The sequence below is a fragment of the Heptranchias perlo genome, chromosome 23 (genome assembly GCF_035084215.1).
Source record: "Heptranchias perlo isolate sHepPer1 chromosome 23, sHepPer1.hap1, whole genome shotgun sequence".
Lineage (NCBI taxonomy): Eukaryota > Metazoa > Chordata > Chondrichthyes > Hexanchiformes > Hexanchidae > Heptranchias > Heptranchias perlo.
This window is the reverse complement of record NC_090347.1, coordinates 8721730-8744556: the sequence shown is the minus strand read 5'-3', so window position 1 is coordinate 8744556 and position 22827 is coordinate 8721730. Positions and strand designations below refer to the sequence as shown.

At 41.3% G+C, this 22827-nt stretch overlaps 2 protein-coding genes across 4 annotated transcripts in view; both read left to right on the top strand.

The window, feature by feature from the left end:
• pcyt2 (phosphate cytidylyltransferase 2, ethanolamine) overlaps positions 1-4521 on the top strand; it is a 43049-nt gene extending 38528 nt beyond the window's left edge. For both annotated transcript variants that reach the window (XM_068003960.1, XM_068003959.1), the window contains exon 13: positions 2806-4521. In XM_068003960.1, coding sequence (XP_067860061.1) covers positions 2806-2926 — 121 coding nt within the window. In that variant the 3' untranslated portion in view covers positions 2927-4521. The remainder of the gene's footprint in view (positions 1-2805) is intronic.
• Positions 4522-7303: 2782 nt separating this feature from the next.
• gnav1 (guanine nucleotide binding protein (G protein) alpha v1) overlaps positions 7304-22827 on the top strand; it is a 141120-nt gene continuing 125596 nt past the window's right edge. The window contains exons 1-2 of one of the 2 annotated variants that reach the window (XM_068003958.1): positions 7304-7785; positions 10216-10307. In XM_068003958.1, coding sequence (XP_067860059.1) covers positions 7656-7785; positions 10216-10307 — 222 coding nt within the window. In that variant the 5' untranslated portion in view covers positions 7304-7655. The remainder of the gene's footprint in view (positions 7786-10215; positions 10308-22827) is intronic. The other variant, XM_068003957.1, reaches the window with a different exon arrangement.

Sequence of the window (22827 nt, the reverse complement as noted above, 5' to 3'; positions counted from 1 at the left end):
ACATGGTCACCACCTTCGTCATAATCTCATTCTGAACACAATTAAGTTTTCCCTTTGCTCCTGAAGACTTGCCTTGTGCTGCATAGAGTTCTGTGGGTGCCAACCACTTTCCAGTACCTCAGTCAAATGGCCATTCTTTGTGAGAGTCCAGACAGTGAGTGTCAGCAGGCTGTTTGACTATGGAGGTGCTGTTTTGTCCCCTTCCTAGTCGAGAGGTGCTGAGACAAGTTATTGTGTCCCCTTTGCCGATCTGGTTGAGATGAGCTAACGCAACATAGATTGGGGATCAAATATGGGGATGGGGAGGAAATAATTTATTTTGGTACTTTTGTAAAGTCTAAATTAATGTAGTTCTTGTCCTTATCCTGTAACATCTTCTGATAGTTAGCTGCACAGTAAATCTGGTGTCTGTTGTGTTGCATTTCATGACAGGTTTATGGTGTGTACGTTCACAGATACTTTTTAAAGCCTTTTCTAAACTTATATTTTTTATTTATGAATTTTCGTGCTTCTTCTGTTGCGGAGTGCTGTTGCTGGGGAATGGAATGCTTTTTGGCTCATAACATGTCAATATACAATCTCTCTGATAAATTATAGCATACCAGTTAGAGTAAAGATCCCTCCATATATGACAGCAGTGTATTTTAAAACACCACTTCAGAACTCTACATTGATTTGACAATTCTATTTCCTACATCAGTCAATCTGATTCTCTGGATCAGACAGCCAACTTCTAATTTGTGTTGATTTATGACCTGTTTTGAAGTCACACCCAATAGAAACTAGGTTGACACTAAAACTTATTTCACTTGTGACTCTTGTACATGGTAGGGACATCAGTTTTAGCTGGATTCAAACACAGGTCTCGGGATTGAAAGGACGGTGTGATAGCCCGCTGAGCCATCCAGTCCGCAGATTAAATTAAACTTTGTAAAATGGGTGAGGATAGCCAAAACTGGTGATTCTGAAAATTTGTTTTAATCAAAAGCAGAGAAAGAGTTAACAGATTAGTTCCAATGATAGAGGATTTGAAAATGGAAGAGCTCATTGAAACTAGAATCAGACACCTTTTGTAAATAGAAATGTGACTCCATGCTTTCATAAGATAGGCTAAAATATATAGAACAGAATAGGAAATGGCTTGGCATTTTTGAAACCAAGCTCAAGTCTCAATCATATAGTTCACAGGCACAATTCCTGGTTTGTGCTGATCTCTAGCAGGTCTTGATATCCCAAGGATAAAGAGGGAAAAATCAGTCAGGGTTTCTGCACCTGATCACTATCCAGCAAAAGTGTATGTGAGGACATCAGGTGAAGATAGAATTGGCCTTGGCTATAATGCCCTCCATGCTTAAATAGCCTGCCAATGGTCACTGTCTAGGTTCGCACAATACAAATGGCAGCTAGCATCCAGTCAGGAGACCGAACCTTGAAGAGGGGACAAAATTAACATTTAAAAAGTAGCTTTTAAAGGGAAAAAAGTGCATATCACAAGATTTTAGGGTACGGACATGCTTGAAAATTTCGAATTTGAGCCATGTCGCTGTGTATTGAGCAGAAGTTGAGTGCTTTTCCATTGGCAGGTTTGGAGAGAGTTGGAGGGCATATCTGCTCTTGCAAAGCTTGTAGCTGGATAGAAAGCATATTTGGAGAAATTTGGAAACTGGTCATCAGCTTGTATTGCTGGAGAGCAGTTTGAGGAGGGGAGGAAGAGGAAGGACCGTTTGTGGAAATGGTAGCATGTTGGAATATTTGCCAATGAGCAGTTATGATATGTACTCTATTCATCCTTGGCATTTTATTCTGTAGTCCTTTATCACAATTTAGTGATTCCACATGTATATGGATCAATCACACCAATGAAAACAAAATGCTTGTAACATGCATTTAAAAATATAATCTAAATGCCACACTGATGCAGTAGGGGGTGCTCATCTGAGGTTGGAACTGAGGCACATTGTTAGGAAGAGTAGAGGGAATTTTGTGCTGAATTTAACCCATGCTGTACCTGGCCTGGGAGCATTTGATGGGACAGCATTGAAGGAGCTTCACTCTGCAACTAACCCATGCTATACCTGCCCTGGGAGTGCTTAATGTTTGCATTGAGGGTTCACTATGGATTTTAAAAAGAAAAATCAATTTCAAGATCCAGCCATCTGAATTTTTTTTTTACATTTGTCAATTTCATATAATTTCTAGAAATTGCTGGACATTTACTCAAATTAGACAGTGTAAATTACTAGACATTTACTCAAAACTCTTGCAGTCTTAGAATGCAAAACTGGTTTTAAAATATTACGCTGTACAACTTCTGGCATTGTTTTAAAAAGCTTTTGTTAGATTCAGATTTTCTCCCCTCTATCCCAACAATATGCCTGGATTTAGTTTTCACTGATGTGATAAAGCTGGAGAACATAGAGACTGTTTCATTCCCTAGCCCAAACATCCCTTAGCTTGATGAGCACAAAATCCATGATTTTCTTTAAAGCACCTAACCACATAAAACATTCCAGGAAAATTGCAATACTTCGGACAAATGTAAACTACAACATACTGTTGTTTTGTTGCACCGAAGCAGATAGATATCCAATGAGAGGGGGAGGAGGGAATAGTTTCAAGAAGATAGATTTTTCTCCAAAAACACTTTGTTGGATCTTTTATAATCACTAAAATTAATTGTAGTATATTGTAGATATATATCTTATGAGGAATGCATTTGGAATTTCACACCTGCAATAATACGATATGTGTTCAATATCTCTGCTTCATTTTTTTAAACATTTTGTCTTTTATTCCTATTAAAAGGCTACATTTTGAGGCAAGAAACCAGAAGAAAGAAGCTAAAGAGCTAGCTGCAATAGAGGCCATCAAGAAGAGAGGTGATGAACGAATGAAAGGCGTTCCGGACCAGAAAACCAGCGAATAGTGCTACCCACACAAGCCTGAAATACACAACTATGATGTCCCTTTACACCAATACACTACATTTAATGAATGGTCTTGTTTGTTTTATGTTTACCAGATTTTAGCATTTTAGATTTGCAGTGGGTTTACTTGGCAAAACTTTTAATATTTTTAATAGTTTTAATTTAAAATGATGGGATGCACTGAAAGGTTGGTGTGAACTTTTTGAGTATACTAAACCAGCTGCTTGTAAATATCCAGATGGTGATAAGAGTGTTTACAGTCCAGTACTGTAAAAAGTTTAAAAAGTATATAATTTTAAATTATATATTCTATTTTCATTTAATTGACCTGGAAAAGGTCTGATAACATTGTAGACTTTTTTCAAATATCTATTACACTTTTTCAGTAATTGGATTTTATGTCTGTATCATGCTGCTTTTCTATTTATAAAGATATTTTAAGGTGCAATTAAAATTGAAGCAATTTCAATGTTTACTAATACCAAGAAGATCTCAACTGAATTTACAAATAGTGAGCCATGGTTTATTTTTAATTTTCTCTGTTCATCATAGTGCAGGAGGCAATTTTAAATCTCAAGTTTTTGCTTGATAAAGACCTTGAACTATAAGTCATTAATGGTCTCCCCCCCCCCCCCCCCGCCCTATAATCTCCAGTGGTTGAATGGCAAGTTACGGCATTAGTGATTTTTTTTTATTTAAATTTTTTTCTCAGCATATTTGGTCATTCTAATTATTCCTGGGCACAATGCATTTTGGTAGCTGTTTTATTTCCTGGGACCATACAATATTACGATAGCAGTCTGCAGTACAATACAGTCCAGTATATTACAATCACCAATGTGTACAACTGGTATATCATCAAATATATTGGAAATGAAGTCTAATTCTGTTTAACAAAGGTTTAAGAAGAAAAAGTTCAAAATTGCTACATTGTAGTACTTTAGAGCCAGTTTTGCATTCTAACACGTGCAAAAAAAGTTTGGAGTACAATTCTAGCACTGGAGCGTTTATGCTAGAAATTATGAAATTAAACTTTCTTCAATTTTTTTTTCCCTTTTTAAAAAAAATTTTACGTAGAGCACCCTCAGTAGTCCACATCCCTTTGCAATACTTGAAGTCAGGATTAGTAACTATGAGAGCCTGTGGCCTTTGATACTGAACCAATTGCATTATCGTGGTCAGAGCATCCTGTTGATTTGTGTCATAGCTGCCCAACACAGACAATAGTAAGTAATACTACTGTTGTATTCTTCCTTTTCTTCCTCATTCTTCTGGAAAACAAAATAATTTGTTTTTGCAAGATTACATTTTGTGTTCTGTAGGGTTGCTTGCCATTGTTATGGTCTTTTAATGTGTTCAGTTTGCTTCTGAAGTACATTGTACTTCTTGTAAATATCCTGTTTTGTGTTTATCTTGAACTTGTTGCAGTTTTAATGAATGTATATCTTGGCAAACCTGTGTGTATAAAACTTTTGAATTGAATGTCTGCATCTCTCCAATGGTGAATTAAAATAAATGCCCATGTTGTGTAACGTATGCTGGTGTAATTTAACAAATAAACCGACACACAAGTTTTGTGTGGCCTGGCTTTGAATTATCAGTGTGCTGACTTCAGAAGAAGTAGCAAATTTTGAACTTTAATTTTCTCTTTCTCATGCCCTTGTCGACTTGCTGTTTGCTTCTAATGCATTTCTTTACATTGTTTTCTGTTTAATTTCAATTTTGACCCATATTTGTTTTAGAAGTAAAGGGAATTAGGGGTTACGGGGAGCTGGCAGGAAATTGGACATGAATTTAGATTTGAGGTTAGGATCAGATCAGCCATGATCTTATTGAATGGTGGAGCAGGCTCGAGGGGCCGATTGGCCTACTCCTGCTCCTATTTCTTATGTTCTTAAGCTGCAACCACTTAACTGAGAGCTACAGTACTATTAGTCTGCCAATAACACAGTGAATTAAAGGTCTTGGTAGGTGGGGAACGGAACAGTTGATAAAAGTTTAAGCAGGGAATCGTGTTCGCTCTGGACAGATAGCCATAACAGGTTACACAGCATAAAATGTACTCAAAGATATATTAATGTGATTTAACTACAGATTCTCAGCCTTTTGAAACTTGAAATTTCTAATACTGTACATTTTGAATATCATAATAGAAGATGAGCATTGCTCCCATTACCACAATTGTGATCCTCTGCCAGTAGTTTAGTAAGCTCTGGAAAATGATTTTTTGCTTGCATGCAGCTCTGAGTACTTGGCTTGGGATTCAGTCAACATCAGTAGCAATAGGGAATGTGTTTTAAAGTATAAGGAGAAATTTAGGTGCAGTGATGAAAATTGGGGAGAAAGAAGCTCCAACAGACTAACAAGCACTGGACTCCATACTGTAGAATGAATGCACTGCAAAACAACCCTCTTTCCATTCATGCGTGTCTATTCCGGAGCAGATGATTAATGTAGGGATAAGTACACATCATTCATTGCACTTACTCCTACACTGAAATTCTTCCTTAATGTTAAATCCTCGGACCTAATTTAATTTTAACTTAATACACCAATAAAGGAGGAGATTTTGATAAGATTTGTAACCAGTTGCTGACTGAGTAATTGTGCTCACTTCGCAGAGAATCTTAATACTATTAACAGCAAGACCTATGACCTTATTTTGAATGAGAGTGACTTGGAGCATTTGAGATTTTTCTTTAAAATCTGGTAAGTGATGTAGTAAATGAAATCATTTTTTTTTACATTTCTGATTGGCTTTATTGTATTCATTTTAACTATCAATCTACATTATAGAAGGTAGTTGTCTATTGGAAGTGTGAGGTCATTAAATACTTAATGGATTAACAAATTTGCCTTTAGTAAATGGGTGGCATAGCTGAATAAAAATGAAGTATAAAAATTCTACAATGTAATAAAGAAAAGCAAATATTTGTTTACCCTGATAGAAAAGTTCAAGCATAACCGTCATTCAATGTTCCGTGATGCCATTTGGATAATTTACACATTATGCAATTGGAGGGGAAACAAAAACAGCAATTTAACAATTCCTGCCAAAAGACAGCAAAATGTTGTATATGCACCATTTTAAGATATTGATGAGGCTCTTGAAGTACATGTATACCACCACTTTGCATCAATATAGATGTGCATTAATGTAAAAATGCCAGTACAACTCATCAGGACAATCCAATTTCTGAACATGGTAAAGGGAGAGATGAGAGATCTTTCCTTCCGAGTCTCTCACTACTGTGTTCACACTGGATGCACTAGACTACTTAGAACCTTTATCAACGTAATCAATTTTTTTAATATTCTGAGGAAACAGATGCTCCTCAACATTGTAATTAGCAACTTGGAAAGTAAATCTTAGTCATGTGCAGAGCTGCTTGTTGCTAAATTTAGGGTGAGGTGCAGCTGGCAGTATAACTGGAATCCAAATACTGGGATACCTGTCCAAGACTACAGTATTTGGATTCCTACATTCATGTTTTCATAGGGTGGGGATAGAACATAACAATCAAGCTGTGACGTGGGGGAAATCAGCTGATTGTCAAGTAGAAGAAAATGTGACTGTGTTCAGATAGTCAGGGAAGATTTACTTCAATACATTTTCTGGATGTGCAGGCAACACTATATAATACAATTAGGGATGAAAATTGAATCCAGCCAAGTACACCAATAAAAAAATGTCATCTTTAATAAACTCCCAAATGCACAGAAATATTCAGAGCAGGGTAATGGGAATTCACGCTAAATTGCAATGATTTGGGTGTATGTGTTGATTTTTATTTTTATTTCGTGCAAAGCCAAGTCTTGACACCATTTCCACAAGGAACATAAATGCCACAGTAACGGAATGAAAGAGAAAGAGCAGGACTAAATGCGTCTTTTTGGCCGTGAAGGATATATTAGTAGATTAGTGTGTGATCTCTGCAGCCAGCCCACTGGCACTATGGACATCATCAGCCAGCATAACAATGGAGGGATCTGCCCATAATTCCCATACTCTTGCCAGTTATTGTGTTTAAGTACCTGGGTTCTATACCAGTTAAAATTTGCCACCTTATGGTTACAGCCTAGATTTTTAAACTGCTGTCCCTGGGCCCCAGTGCAATGTCTGAGATCATCAGATTTCTGCATGTGTTGACTTACTAAGGTGTTATTTCTGTCGTACAATAACAAAGTCGATTATCTGGGGCAGCTGACTTTTGGGAAATTAGGGAAGGGGATCCTTAGGAGTGTGTCAATATGTGCAAATCCCCCCCCCCCCCCATCACAGATGCCTCTTAATTATGCAGCATTGGTGTTATGACAAGTATAATTGTATTAGTCACGTTTGAATCAAATTACCACCCCCTTAAGAAAAACTCTGCTAAAATGACGAATATTAACTTGCAAACTGGTCCACAGCTGTACCAGAGTGAGAAGCTGCCCTATTTAACAAGCAGACGTCATTTCCTCTGAAATTTGCCAGGGATTTTTTTTCTCCCCCAGTGTAACTATAGCGCCGCCGGTTTAAAAACTTTTGGAGAGGAAAAAAAAGTTTGGTGCGGAACTGAGCAACCCGCGGACACGTGCGGGTCTTGGGGAGAGACACTGGCACTGACTTGGGGGGAGGAATGAGGTGGGGAGAAGCAACCTGCCTCCGGGTGGTTTCCCCTTCATTCTGATTTACCCCCATCCCCCCCATAATCTCACCTATTTTGGAAGAAATGGTCGGCGGAGATGGGACTGTGCCTGGGATCGGAGAGCAATGCCGAGGAACGGCAGGCGCGGCTCCGCAGCGACAAGATTGACCGTGCCCTGTACGAATATGCCAAACTGGAGCTGAATGTGGTGAAGATTCTGCTATTAGGTGAGTAAAATAATGTTGGTTCCAATCGGTAGTTGAGACTGCGACTGACAGTAAATGATACTCCTGAACTTCACGTTTCACTCGGCTATTTTAGTTGAAAATAAATGTTCACATTTTGGCTTTTTTTTAGTCACTTGGCTCAACTTTACCTTGGCTCCAGTTTTTAACCCCCCACCAAATGCATTTGAATGCCCTGTTGACATCTCCTATTCACACATTATTATCATATTATTCGGATTCTACCTGAAATTATTTCATGTGTCTCCTCCATTGTTGTGTGTACGGGGCAATATGCGAATTATTTTCCCTTTTAAATAACCGGGTACTCGGTTGCTGCTTGGTTCTGACGATTGATACTAGTTTCGTTACCGTCAATTTAGAGGGGACCCTGCCGTTATTGCAGGGAGGAAGATAACAATTGTTTTGTTGTAATAGAGCTGTTGTAGATGTGGAGATGTGGAAGGAGAAAATCTCCGTAGATGTGGAAGGAGAAAATCTCCGAAAGCTTGTGAATTTAAAATAAAATTGCTGGACTATAACTTGGTGTTGTAAAATTGTTTACAGTTGTAGTGTAGGCAGCGAGGGTGTGGTTTTTTTATGCTTGGCAAATATATTTTTTAAAAGTTGTTAATTTGTTTCGATAAAGACCCAGTTTCTCCCAAGCCTTGTGAACTGTAGTAACTTTTTATTTAACCTGCCTTATATAACTAATTGTGTTTTTCATTATTGAATGGAATAACACAACGAGGCAATAAAACATAATAATGGGACCCATTGTGTATCGCAAATAAATATTCAGCAAACAACACTGATGTGAAAAGCATGACTGATGGCACCGTGCAGGACTAAATGAGAAGCTTGTGAGTCATGCTGTTACCACTTAAAACAAATTGCACTTAATTTGAAATGAGCTCTTTTGATCCAGCTAGCTGTCCTTGATAGCAAACTCATTAAAGATTAAATTCAAAATGTGTGAAAAATGACCAATGCAAGTTTTTTTGGGGGGGGGGGCATAAAAATGGTTTTATGTCTAGTTAGTTCCATTTCCAATATCTAATTCACATCTGCTTCGAATAGATGTACTGCCCCAAAGCAAATGATTCCTAGGTGACATCAGATGCAAACTAATGGTGTTAAAAAATTGCTAACTACCTGAAGTAAATAGTGGGATTAAGTGGCTTCTTGTTTGAAGCCCAGTTCTCTCTTTATTCTTGAATTGGAACTCTGTTCACATCCAAGGTCTTTGAATTTCTCCTGAGTACGTTCCACAGGCATCTGCCACCTTTTCAGATCCCACTTGTGTGATTTATTTATCTTGTGTGAGCCAATAAGTCGGCAGGTCTGTTGTCTATCGTGTCTGTACACTCAGCGATCGCTGGATTGCAATCGTGCTGAAATATCAACTTTTTTTTGTATTCCCCAACGTATCGAGATCAGTCAACTTAGCACAGGCCGGAAAGCAAACTTGGGATCCGTCTGCCTGATGGCTCAGTGAACTTGCTTAGTCAAGAGTGCCCAGGTTTCATCCCCATTCTGCGTTGAGTCAGGTGATCTCAGCTGAGGCCTCGGATCCCCTGAGTTTGGGAAATTCAGCCAAATTGCAGAGGTTCCTGATCTTGATTACTACTCTGACCCCAATGGAGAATGTGAATGTCTAATGAGGACACAACCAGGCTCGGTTGCAAAGCTTTTCTATGGCCAAATGGTCAGTGTTTAGGCTCATGGCTCAAGAATAGCCTCCTTGGATGAGGTACTGGAAGGCTTCCAACACAAGTGGAAGTTTACCCAGCAGGGAGTTGGCACCGTCTGGGAGAAGCAAGAAGGAGAATGGGGGGCGGTGGGAGGAATGTCATTGGTGTGTAGAACACTGTTATGTAGGGTTGCCAACTCTGGATGTATTCCTGGAGGTTTTATCACTTGACCCCCTCCCTCTAATAGCCCTGCCCCCACGCTGCAGCCATTGGTCATCCAACATGTCCATTCTCACAGCTCCATGTCTTCCAACGCAAATTGCAAAGCTGGTTGGATGGTTCTTGACTGTCAGTCAAACAGCATTTTTATAACTAATAAACAAGTGTTGAAAGTTTTTTTTTTAATGCCCCGATGATTTTTCTCCTGGTGAGTAATCTTCAATTCCTGGAAACTCCAGGATATTCCATTAAGCTGGATAGCTCTTTTTTGGCCAGCACAGATGTGAAGGGGCAAATGGCCTCCTTCTGTACCATAATTTTCTATGATTCTATTCCTTTTAGTCGGTTGGTAACCCATTGTTATGGTAAGTATTGTAGTTTACATTTGGAATACTGTAGTGAATCCTCCATTAGCTTTTATATATTTGAAACTGTCAAGCCTTTAAAATAAAAAGTTAATGTGTGAGTTGTGAATCCAGGTGATGCCTTCCTAATTGAGTGACCAATCGATAACTTTCAGGTGCAGCAGAAAGCGGGAAAAGCACACTGGTAAAACAAATGAAGATTATTCACAGTCACGGGTTCACCGAAGAAGAACTTATAAGTTTCAAGGTAACTCTCAAAAATATAATGAACTGTTCACATATCTGCAAGATTAAAGGGGTACACTCTCAAATGTATTTTGATCTTTTTCCCTACCCATGGATTAGTGCCACTCTTTTTATAGTTAGTTGTTTTGTTTAAAATACTAAAAGTCACTCCTTTATAATCAGAGCGCATAAAAAAATCATGTGTGAAGGCGAGACTTGTACATGGTTTTACGGTAATTATTAGTTCTACAATTCACGGTACAAGATCATAACGAAATATGAATGCAGAAAGTTATTTGACAGCTGGTTACTGTGAATGAAATAGGATGCCGTTGGAGGCCAAGTGTGTTGAAATCCGTTCTGCCCTTCGAAGGATGTGTGCTGTAAAGTTTCCGTACCAGTGATATTTGCCCAATGTTTGCTTTGGCTGCAAATTCCAATTCTGGTTCCAGATCGAAGGGTGGAGGTAATCCAATTGGACAGACCAGGAGAGAAGCCCTGATTTATTGCACTGCACAAAAAAAACGCAAATTCTCTTGTGCATGTTATTTCCATAACACTGTATACAACAATCAATCAGTATTTGTCGAATATAGTAATGCTTGGGTTAGGCTGAATAATCCTTCACCAGCGGAAGACAACAAGGGTGTGGCTCTTCTTCTGTATCCTAAAGGGCACACTTAATAGTTTGACATCAATGTCAGTTCTTCAAGTCCATTTTAATGTCTTTCACATCTTAAGAGCCTTTAAAACATGGGCTTTACTCACATAAGAAGTGTCTTATATCTGAGATCTAACAAACAGGTATACTGAGGATGAATTTCCCACTGATTTCTTTGGCTTGTCTCTATATGCTGCTTCACCTCCTCAGATGTCATTTGGTGCAACTTCCCAGTGACGTTCTTTAGAATCTGTTTGCCACTGCTGTAACATTTGAGAGTTTTTGGTCTGTGGCAAATGGCTGTGCAATTTCTACTCATTTGTAACTTGTGCCCCCCTCACCCACCCACCTACTCTATTTTCCTCTCTGAGGGACAAAAGCCAGATCATAAATTATGTTTTAATTTATTATTTTGGTGAGAGTGTTGCACATTTGCTTTTTTACAAAAGTTTGTTCTATTTTTTCACCACCCCCCCCCCCCACCCCAACCCTGCCAAGAGAGTCCTAGTGTCAACTGTATTGCTGACCTGGCTAAGGGCACAAATGAATGAAAGAACTTGCATTTATTTAGAGTCTTTCATGACCTCAGGACTTCCCATAGCACTTTACAACCAAGGGTGTACTTTTGAAGTGTAGTCACTGTTGTAGGAAACAAAAGGTTATTAAACTGTCTAATGGGGATTCAGTGTGAACTTTGGGACTGGAGAAGAAATTGCCTGCCGGCCAGAAAATAGGTATTAGTTAGAGGAGTTAAGTCAGGGTGATGGAGGTGCTGAGGGGGATGCTCCAGGGATTGGAGTTGAGAGCCTTACTATTTCTAATGTACATCCATGACTTGGATTCAGAAACTCAATGCAAATTGATCACCTTTGCAGATGATGCCAAACTAATTGGGGGCAATTCACCAATTACAACACAATTTGGACAAAATATGTAAGTGGGCGGAGCAATGCAGATGATACTTCGTGCTGATAAATGTAAAGTACTACACAAAAGAAGGAAAGTGGGAAACACACGGACTCTATGGATAGTGTCAAAGCAGTTAAGGGGAAAATTGAGACAACGAGGTAGAGTTGATGCTCAACATGTATCTGATTGGTAGGATATGACAAGTGCTGCTGCCCAGGGATCTGTGCTGGGGCCTCTGATTCATCATTTATATTAATGACTTGGATGAAGGAATAGAGAGTTGTATATCCAAGTTTGCCAATGACACTAAGTTAGGAGGCACAGTAGGTTGTGTAGGTGGGAGCAGAAAGTTACAAAGAGGCATAGACAGACTAAGTGGGCAAAACTATGGCAGATGGAATTCAATGTAGGGAAGTGTGAGGTCATCCAATTTGGATCTGAGAAAAAGAAATTGGAATATTTCCTTAATGCTAAGAGATTGGAACTGTGGAGGAGCAAAGGGATTTGGGTGTCCAGGTACACACATCACTAAAAGCTAGTGCACAGGTACAAAAAATAATCAAAAAGGCGATTGGAATTTGGAATGCAAAATGTGGAAGTGATACTTCAGTTATACAGAGCCTTGGTCAGACCCCATTTGGAGTACTGCATTCAGTTTTTGACACCAACCCTCAGGAAGGATATATTGGCCTTGGAGGGGGTACAGCGCAGGTTACCTAGAATGATACTGGGGCTTAAAGTGTTAAATTATGAGGACAGGTTGGTTTGTATTTCCTTGAGTTTAGAAGGCCGAGGGGTGATTTAATTGAAGTCTTTAAAATTATACAAGTATCAAGTGATATACAGCAAAGGCGGGTAAATGGAGTTAAGGTACAGATCAGCCATGAACTAATTGAACGGTGCAACAGGCCCGAGGGGCTGAATGTCCTATTCCTTTGTTCCTGCATCCAACCATTGCAGACCAGCTATCAGCTACTGAAGTATACGGTAGAGTACGAGTCAGAGGAAGCCACTAGGTGATGATAATTGTTGTGGAACAGTGCTCCTACAGGGGGTCAGTACTCGAGAGGTTGGAAGAAATTGGGAGTAAAAACGGTAAGTGGAGAAAATCGCAAGAGAGATGCAATAATCGGAAATATGGAAAGGAGAAGGAAGGTTATAAGATAGATAATTAGAAATTGAAAGGGCGGAATGGAATACACCCCTTTTATTTTGAGTTCCCCTGGTCGGCAGCACTAGGTGAGGTTCTAAACTGGTTTGTTGGGGATTGGTTTGGTTTTCTGGGTTCACAAAGAGTAGTTGAGGCGAATAGCGCAGATGCATTTAAGGGGAAGCTTGATACCACATGAGGGAGCAAGGAATAGAAGGATATGCTGATAGGATTAGATGAAGTAGGGAGGGAGGAGGCTCGCGTGGAGCATAAACACTGGCATAGACCAGTTGGGTCGAATGGCCTGTTTCTGTGCTGCACGTTCTATGTAGTTAGTGATTGACTCGTTTCAAGCCCTCAGCGATCCAGATCTCCCCCTCTCAGCAGGGTGCATGTACCAGTGTCACTTGCTCTTCTCTACCTTGCCTCGATAAACCAGTAATACTCTCATCCATTATACGTGCTGTATTTTTCCAGCAAATATCTCGACGGTCTAAGCACTAGGGTGAGACGTATGTAGTGTGTCTGCTGAAACTGTATTGTCAATAGGCATATGTATATAACATGACTGGCCATGTAAATACCAGACAACCATATATACCCCCAAAAAAAAAATTATGTTCAAAATAACTTTCAGTAGAATTTTCGATCTTTTGAGAGTTGAGATTTTTATCTTAAAAAAGATCAGTTCTGCGTTTAAAGTTGTGGAATTAGAAAATTGTGCAGGGCGAATCTTAGCACAGGTCACTGTGATTTGGAGTGATGGTGATCTAATGAAGTGTGAATAGGAACACCATATTTGTACTGTGCTCACATGCAGTACTGCAGGTTCAATAAATCTGCTGTTTGCGCTGCTCTGTCACAGAGGGGCCTACAAGATTGATGTATAATCTGTTATCTATGTTGACATACATTTGTCACGCTGTACCGCATGGAATTGACAGGATTTTTAAAAACTATTTTAAAAAAAATTTTTTCAAAAATGTCCCCCAGCAACAAAAGAATAATTTCCAATTAACTTTAGGAGTCATGCGTAAAAGAAAAAAGTATGTAAAAAAGCCACTCTGACCTTTAATTGACTGTGGAGCTGCCCAAGATCAGTTAACCTAACCTCCACTCAGGAAGACACAGCAGTTACACCTCATGGCCTTAAAGGACACTGAGCAGCAGAATACTACATTCTGTGTTACTTTCCCTTAAAAATCCATTGACCCTCCAATCTACCGTGAGCAATGCCACAGGGCACCCACATGTTCCCTAAAAAGTTTTTGCTTCACTTGTCTTCTGGATGCGGTGGCTAATGATGCTGAATAGTTCCACAGACAGCAGCTCTGCTATCTCACTTAAGCGGTCATTGTTGAGAGTTTGGATGATGAGTGTTGGACTATTTCACACGGGGCGGGGGGCATCACAGCCGCCCCCCAATCTCCCCAGCCGGTGCACTTCCAGCAAGAACGAAGAGCTGGCCTTTTTCACCCCCTCCACCCCTGGCCTGGAGGGTGTAGAGCGTCCTTGCTGTCCCCTACAGAGATTGACTGTCTCAGTACAGGCCAGGGGCAGTCCTAGGCCTTATGGCTGAGTACCATGTCACATTAAACCACTGTGCCTACACTTTGTCCTGCCATATGCACCCGAATCGTGAGCAGAATTTAGCGTACAAAGCTCACCCATTGTTGTGATGTCAAACTAACGTTGTACTTTGGATGATTTTGTTTTAATCCCCTCTGACTGACTCCCAGTTGCCAGAAAGTTGCTGACTTTCCTCTGGCTCTATTCGTTCACAGTCACATGAACAGAACTCAGCAAAAAAAACCCTTTCAATCCCTGGCCTGGTGCAGCTGGTGGGTGGTTTAGGGAGTCCCAGTGAGTTTGAGTTTGTGAATAGGTGTATGTATGAACTAAAGGGGCACTGGGAAGTGATTTGCTACGATACCCAATCTGCTGTTTTGAATGTTTGATGCGTTTGTGAACGTGTAAAGGCAGTGGATTGGATCACCAATGTTCGAATCCTTTCGATATCACTTTCACTGCAGTTACATAGAATTACATAGAATGTACAGCACAGAAACAGGCCATTCGGCCCAACAAGTCCCTGCCAGTGTTTATGCTCCACACGAGCCTCCACCCTCCCTACTTCATCTAATCCAATCAGCATACCCTTCTTCTCTCATATATTTATCTAGCTTCCTTCCCCTTAAACACATCTATGCTATTCGCCTCAACTACTACTTATGGTAGTGATTTCCACATTCTTACCACTCTCTGGGAATTCCTGTTGTCCAAGATGTCAAACCATAGGCGGCCTCTCCTTTTATGTAGCAGCACTACCATGTGCATCTGATTTCCTTTTAATGGCACAAAAACCCAAGGATGAATTTTAATTCCAATCCTCTCCCTGCCATTAGTCTCAGTTCAGTATTTACTTGGCTATGCCCTGGCAGGATAAGGTGAGGGAAATCTCTTTCACTGCCGTATGACTAGAGGCACCTGTGGTATTTTTCTGGCATCAATTCCTATCCAGACAGCATGACCAAGATTCTATGGAAGAATTTTCATTGCCATTTAAAAGGGCTTTTGTGTGGGGTTTTTTTCCCAAATCTTTTTTTTGGCTGGGGGTAGTAGCAACTAAATCTATCTGAGATTGGACGTTTCCAGTGAGACCGAATACACTTCAGTTTTAACACCAATGCTAATATCGTTCCTCAGTAACATGGCACTACAGTTGATGATAATGGAGCAACTCTGTTGTATAGTGTGAGTAGTGAGTGAATCCACTGTTGACTATCTGTGGTAAGGAGTTCCTGAGCTAGAGGTCCCTAGCTATGGGCCTCTGTAACGGTCTCCAATACATCTGTCTGAACAGGCTGTGGGTGAATCTTTCCACATTACAACCAGAAATCTGTTGCTTCACCTGAAGTTTTAAGGTGCTTTTTAATACTTTTTAACTCCACTTTGAGGAGAGTGAATCTCCCAGCATTGACCCTCCGCCCCCCCCCCCCCCCCCCCGGCCAAAAAAGATTTCACTTCAGGATCTTCATCCTCACTTTCAGGCCTTTCCATGGCACAGTCTCTCCCTCCCGTACCAACCTCCTTTTAGCCTTGCATGCCCTCTGCTTCCCCAACTTGTCCTCCACTCCACCAATGGTTGGTGCTTTTTCAGGCACTATGCACCTCCCCTCAAACTTCTTCCCTAAATGAGCACAATAATCAGAACTGACACTCCCAGTGGAGCACTGAGGGAGTGCTGCACTATTGGAGGTGCCGTCTTTTGGATGAGATGTTAAACTGAGGCCCTGTCTGCCCTTTCAGATGGACATAAAAGATCCCATGGCATTATTTCGAAGAGGAGCAGGGGGCATTCTCTCTGGTGTCCTGGCTAATATTTATCCCTCAGCCTACACCACTTTAAAAAAAAAACAGATTATCTGATCATTTATCTCATTGCTGTTTGTGGGATCTTGCTGTGTGAAAATTGGTTGCCGCTTTTCCCACGTTACAAAAGTGACTACACTTCAAATTACTTAATTGGCTGTGAAGTGCTTTGGGATATCCTGAGGTTGTGAAATGCATGATATAAATGCAAGTTCTTTCTTTAAATCTCTCTGCCTTGTCACTTCCTTAAAACCCTTCTCTTTGATCAAATGTAAGGAATTTTACAACACCAGGTTATAGTCCAACTGTTGGACTATAACCTGGTGTTGTAAGATTCCTTACATTTGTACACCCCAGTCCATCACCGGCATCTCCACATCATCTTTGATCATGGCTTTGGGCTCTCTCAGTTGCGCACTCCTGCGTAATATGGAGACCCGATTTATAGTGGATTAGGACCAGCTCCCCAGGTTTAGTCTGCGTAACAAGAGGCACTGGATCCAACAAAGGGTGGGACAGCCATACTCCTGTCAGTGGCTGCACTGCTCTAATATAAAAGTCATGATGTGGAGATGCCGGTGATGGACTGGGGTTGACAATTGTAAACAATTTTACAACACCAAGTTATAGTCCAGCAATTTTATTTTAAATTCACAAGCTTTCGGAGATTTTCTCCTTCCTCAGGGAAACATTTTCTCCTTCCTCAGGGAAACATTTTCTCCTTCCTCAGGGAAACATTTTCTCCTTCCTCAGGGAAACATTTTCTCCTTCCTCAGGGAAACATTTTCTCCTTCCTCAGGGAAACATTTTCTCCTTCCTCAGGGAAACATTTTCTCCTTCCTCAGGGAAACATTTTCTCCTTCCTCAGGGAAACATTTTCTCCTTCCTCAGGGAAACATTTTCTCCTTCCTCAGGGAAACATTTTCTCCTTCCTCAGGGAAACATTTTCTCCTTCCTCAGGGAAACATTTTCTCCTTCCTCAGGGAAACATTTTCTCCTTCCTCAGGGAAACATTTTCTCCTTCCTCAGGGAAACATTTTCTCCTTCCTCAGGGAAACATTTTCTCCTTCCTCAGGGAAACATTTTCTCCTTCCTCAGGGAAACATTTGCCTGAGGAAGGAGAAAATCTCCGAAAGCTTGTGAATTTAAAATAAAATTGCTGGACTATAACTTGGTGTTGTAAAATTGTTTACAACTAATATAAAAGCACCTTTAGAGTCCATGGCAGTAACTGAGCTTTTTGCACTGATCCCGCAGCCAGAAGCTGCGAGTGTTCTTGGAGGCACGGAGGGTAAAGCGCTGTCCAGCTGCTTGGGGTCAAGCTAAGTTTTATCAGAGCAGTTGGCACGGATGCAGGCAGCTTACCCAGAGAATTGTAGGTTTGGCCTCCCAGATATGGATGGAGTAACTGGAAATCGACTGCACTTGAATCTGCAGAACCCCACAATTCGAATGTCTCTTTAAACTTGACCTTGGGTTTGGTGACCATCTGTCACCCGTTCGTTAACAGTCCTGCATGTACAAGTCGAGCAACACTGGGAACTTCAGAACTGTGTCTTAAACTTGATGTTTACTGGGGTACTGAACTCCCCCGAGTACGGTACATACCACAGTTTCCAAGTGTCCCACTAATTACTTATTGAGTTTTGACTGCACACATTCTTTGGCTTTAAGATATCTTCTAAGTTTTAAAATCTTGTGGCTGTTGTCTTTTTTTCTTTGCTGGAGGAATATTCCTAACCCCCCCACCCCCAACAACAGAAAAACCTACATCGCAGTATTCCCACTTACCAGGCTCCACAGAGAACAAGGAGTGAACAACTGGCTGTATTTACTCCCCTCATCGTGGACTCCCTCATTGAACCGCTCGTGATTCTGAAATCCCAAAACCGTTCACCAGAAATCAGCACTTTTTAAAAAAGTGCTAACATTCTGTTATTTTTTTGCTTCCCCTTCATCTCTTTCCACCCCAACCCCCGATGAGGTTGATTCACTGCTGGTAACGCCCTGGTATTTTCCGGAATGACTGCCGTTCCCATGTGAACCTGGATCGTTAACGTTGATCCTTTTAAGATGCTTCTTAAAACCAAGAGCTCGCTTTCACACTTTGGCCAAGCTTTTGGTCTCCTGTCCTAATATTTCCTTATGTGGTTTGGTGTCAAATTTTGTCTGATTACCGCTGTTGTGAAGTGCCTTGGGGACATTTGCTACGTTAAAGGCGCTATTTAAATGCAAGTTGTTGTTGCCAGACTACTCAACCGTGGAAGGAATCCCAGCCAAACCCAATCCTGCCCTCACTTGATACCTGCTCGTGCTCATTTTCCAGGAGAATCCACCAGATAGTGGTCAGAAGTGGGAACTCTGACTGCCTTCTGTTATTTCCCTCCCTAGTCTGGGAGCACAGAGCCCCATTTGTAGCATCTCTGCTGCTGCGCCCCAGCTGACATTAGCCAACCCAGTACAGACCAGGGATCAAACTTGGATCCTGCCTGGTCAGTATGGCTCAATAATGTTACAAGGCAGTGTATTTATCAATGACGGTTCAGGGACTTGGGAGGGGGTTTGTGTCATAAGTTGATGGACTGTGGCCACGACTCATCCAGCAGATTGACTGAACACGTCGTTCACAGATTATTTTATTAATTTCTCTTTTCTCCACAATTTCTTGATTTCTGTTTTTCTTCCCTCTCTCTGCACTGTTTGGCTAAAGGACTTCAAATTCTTCTGTGTGGCATCCACTGAGAATGGAGTTGTTGCATATTCAGTGTGAGGTGTGGTAGAGGAGGGGAATCTTGTGCAGAGCTGCGTGAGGCTGCCCATTCTCATTACCCAAAGCCCTGTGCCACCTGCAGCTTGATGCCAACTCGCCAGCTGATTCCCGCTACTCTTGCATCGAGTTACATCGAAACTACAGCACAGAAACAGGCCATTCGGCCCAACTGGTCGATGCCGTCATTCATGTTCCACACGAGCCTCCTCCCTCCCTACTTCATCTAACCCGACCAGGATATCCTTCTGTTCCTTTCTCCCTCATGTGCTTATCTGGCTTCCTCTTAAATGCATCTATGCTGTTTGCCTCAACTATTCCTTGTGGCAGCACGTTCCACATTCTTACCATTCTTTGGGTGAAGAAGTTTCTCCTGTTTGAGAGCAAAAGTGCCTTACAGCAGTTTGGGGAATCACAGGTGCAAATTCACAAACCCCCCCCACTGTGACCAGTGTCCCTTTGCCTGCCCAGACCTGTGCGCTGCTGATGCTGAGCTTCCAGACATTTCTGCCCCCCCACCCCCAAACAAAAAAGGCTCCAATTACCAATTCCTGAAGCAGGCATTAGTCGGAACGCAATGGATTATTTATGGGATCGGGGAACTTGTTTTACAGCATTCCAGGTCCTTTTAACATGCTGACTACTTTTTGTTTACACTCCTGTCTGGTACAGAGCAGTGTAAATGTCACTTTTTCATGAATATCAAACAAAGATACAACAACAACTTGCATTTATTTGGTGTAGTAAAAACGTCCCAAGGCACTTCACAGGAGCGATTATCATACCACAAATTTGACACCGAGACACACAGATATTAGGACAGGTGACCAAAAGCTTGGTCAAAGAGGTAGGTTTTAAGGAGCGTCTTAAAGGAGGAGAGAGAGGTTCAGGGAGGGAATTCCAGAGCTTATGGCCCAGGCAGCTGAAGGCACAGCCGCCAATGGTGGAGTGATGAAAATCGGGGATACGCAAGAGGCCAGAATTGGAGGAGCGCAGAGATCTCAGAGGGTTGTAGGCAAAGAAATTTATCAATTATAAATGGTGCATGTCCTTAGTAACAGGAAACAACAGGTTGGAAGGGAAGTTCAAGGCTCTCTTGGTGGCTCAGTGAGTGGTGAAATCACTAACGATTATAGGACTGAGCCAGACCGACCCAAGGAAGGACTGGGTTCTAACCAGAGTCTGTGAAGTTGGCTGATCAAAAGGCTGAGGGGGAGAAATCAGCTATGACTTCCTACATCTGCTTTCTGTCCCATACCCCCTATTGGATGTCCATGTTGGTAGATGTTCACAAGATAATTACAGATGCGGAAGGCCATTCAGCCCACATTAATTCATCTGTCCAGACAGGTGCTTAGGTCTCCCATCTTTCAGCATCCTACTGTTTCTTAAAGGACTCCAGACTTCACTCCTCCTCTACTCTCCCCTGGAAGTCTGTTCCATACATTGGGCTGCAGTTAGTCTGAGAAGAATTTCCTGATATCAGTCCTAAACTTACCTATTTACCAGCTTGAACCTGGGTCACCTTGTCCTTCTCTTGCAATTTAATATTCTGGATTTCTCTCTTTCCATCCCCGTCTTTCATATATCTCCTATAAGGTCACCTCTCGGACGCCTCCATATCAGGCTGAAAATCCCAAATTGCTCCGGTCTTTCCTGGTAACTCTGCCCTTTTATCAGCCTCGTTGCTCTTCTCGCTGCCACTAGAGCTTAATGTGAGCGAGGACAGGATTGAGTTTGTGTGTGATGCTTCCACTGTTGAATAGCTTTAGTTTGGGATGGGGGGGTGGGAAATATGCTGTAAATTCATTCTTCCAGAGTGGTGATCTTCATAGAATTATTTTTAAAATTTATTTTCTTGTTTTAAATGAAGTGAAAGGCATGTGCTTTTCACATTGCCAGCTGTACAGACCTACCCCAGACATCGAGGGGAGGTCTACAGCCCAAAGAGTAAAAGGTGCAACTGCAGTTTCTAAATCGCAGTGTGAAACCTGTTCTTGTGCTGGTGTCGACATCAAGACTCATTGTGCCATCTCCGGCTCTAAATCATTCTTTCCCAAGACCTCCAAACTGGAATTCCTCACCTCCCCCAGCGATTACAGGCTTTTAGAACTCCGTGCTTGGTATTACCTGATCACTACTCCCACTTGCTTCTAACCCTTGGGCTGTAGCCCTTCCTTGTAGGATTCCTCCATTGAGACCAAGTAATGGGGTCAGACCTGTGAAGAATTTCCCCTCCTCCACAAAAAGATAATCAGCCATTAAATGCTACAATCTGCAGCTTTCGCCTCTGACTCGCTGCATTCCACAGATGACATTCCCAGTACTAATCGGACTGTATTCCACACGTCCATTCCCTGCAAAGAGGGAAAGCTTTCTCCGATGATTATTCAGACTTCAGACTTGTCAATTTTGTGCTCAGATCTTTGGCTTTTCAGGGGGAAAAAATACAAGTATTTATCTTGTAAAAACCATACAAGGATGATACCAGAACGGAGAGGTTATACCTATCAGGACAGACTGAGCAGGCTGGGGCTCTTTTCTGTAGAAAAGAGAAGGCTGAGGGGTGACCTGATAGAGGTCTTTAAGATTATGAAAGGGTTTGATAGGGTAGACGTAGAGATGATGTTTCCACTTATGGGGAGACCAGAACTAGGGGCCAGAAATATGAGATAGTCACTAATAAATCCAATAGGGAATTCAGGAAAAACTTCTTCACCCAGAGAGTGGTTAGAATGTGGAACTCACTACCACAAGGAGTAGTTGAGGCGACTAGCATAGATGCATCTAAGGGGAAGCTAGATAAACACATGAGGGAGAAAGGAATAGAAGGATATGCTGATAGAGTTAGATGAAAGGAGTGGGAAGAGGCTCGTGTGGGGCATCGATCAATTGGGCCGAATGGCCTGTTTCTGTGCTGTACGTTCTATGTAATAAATTTTCCAACAGCTGGCGTAGGTCCCCAGATGCAGGTCATTTAGAACATCATGGTGCCTATTCCAGGGAAGTAGGTTTGAAGCTTTCTACAGTGGGCTAAAGACACATGTTTTTTGGGCTTCAGTGACATTGTCAATGTGATTTTAGTGCATTTTACAAAAACTTAATTTTCATTAATGAAAATAGTGTCCTGGCTAATATTTATCCATCAACCAGCATTACTGAAACAGATTATCTAGTCATTATCTCATTGCTGTTTGTGGGATCTTGCTGTGTGCAAATTGGCTGCCCCGTTTCCTACATTAGTGACTACACTCAAAAATATTTCATTGGCTGTAAAACTCTTTGGGATGTCCTGAGGTAGTGAAAGGCGCTAAATAAATGCAAGCCTTTTATTAATGAATATGCATCACATGGTTAAAATTGCAGTTTGCAATATAGTTTCATGGTATGATACAGCACAGAAGGAGGTCATTCAGCCCATTAGGTCTGTGCTGGCTCTTTGAAAGAGCTATCCAATTAGCCCCACTCCCCTGCTCTTTCCCCATACCCCTGTAAATTTTTTCCCTCCGAGTATTTATCCAGTTCTCTTTTGAAAGTTATTATTAAATCTGCTTCCATGATTCTATTTGTTTAAAAAGTGCATAAACACATCAATGTATTGGTTATGGTATCCCTATAACTGCTACTTTAATGCAGTGCTAACCTGTTATTTTTATCTAGGTTAACATCCTTGTTAAAATAGC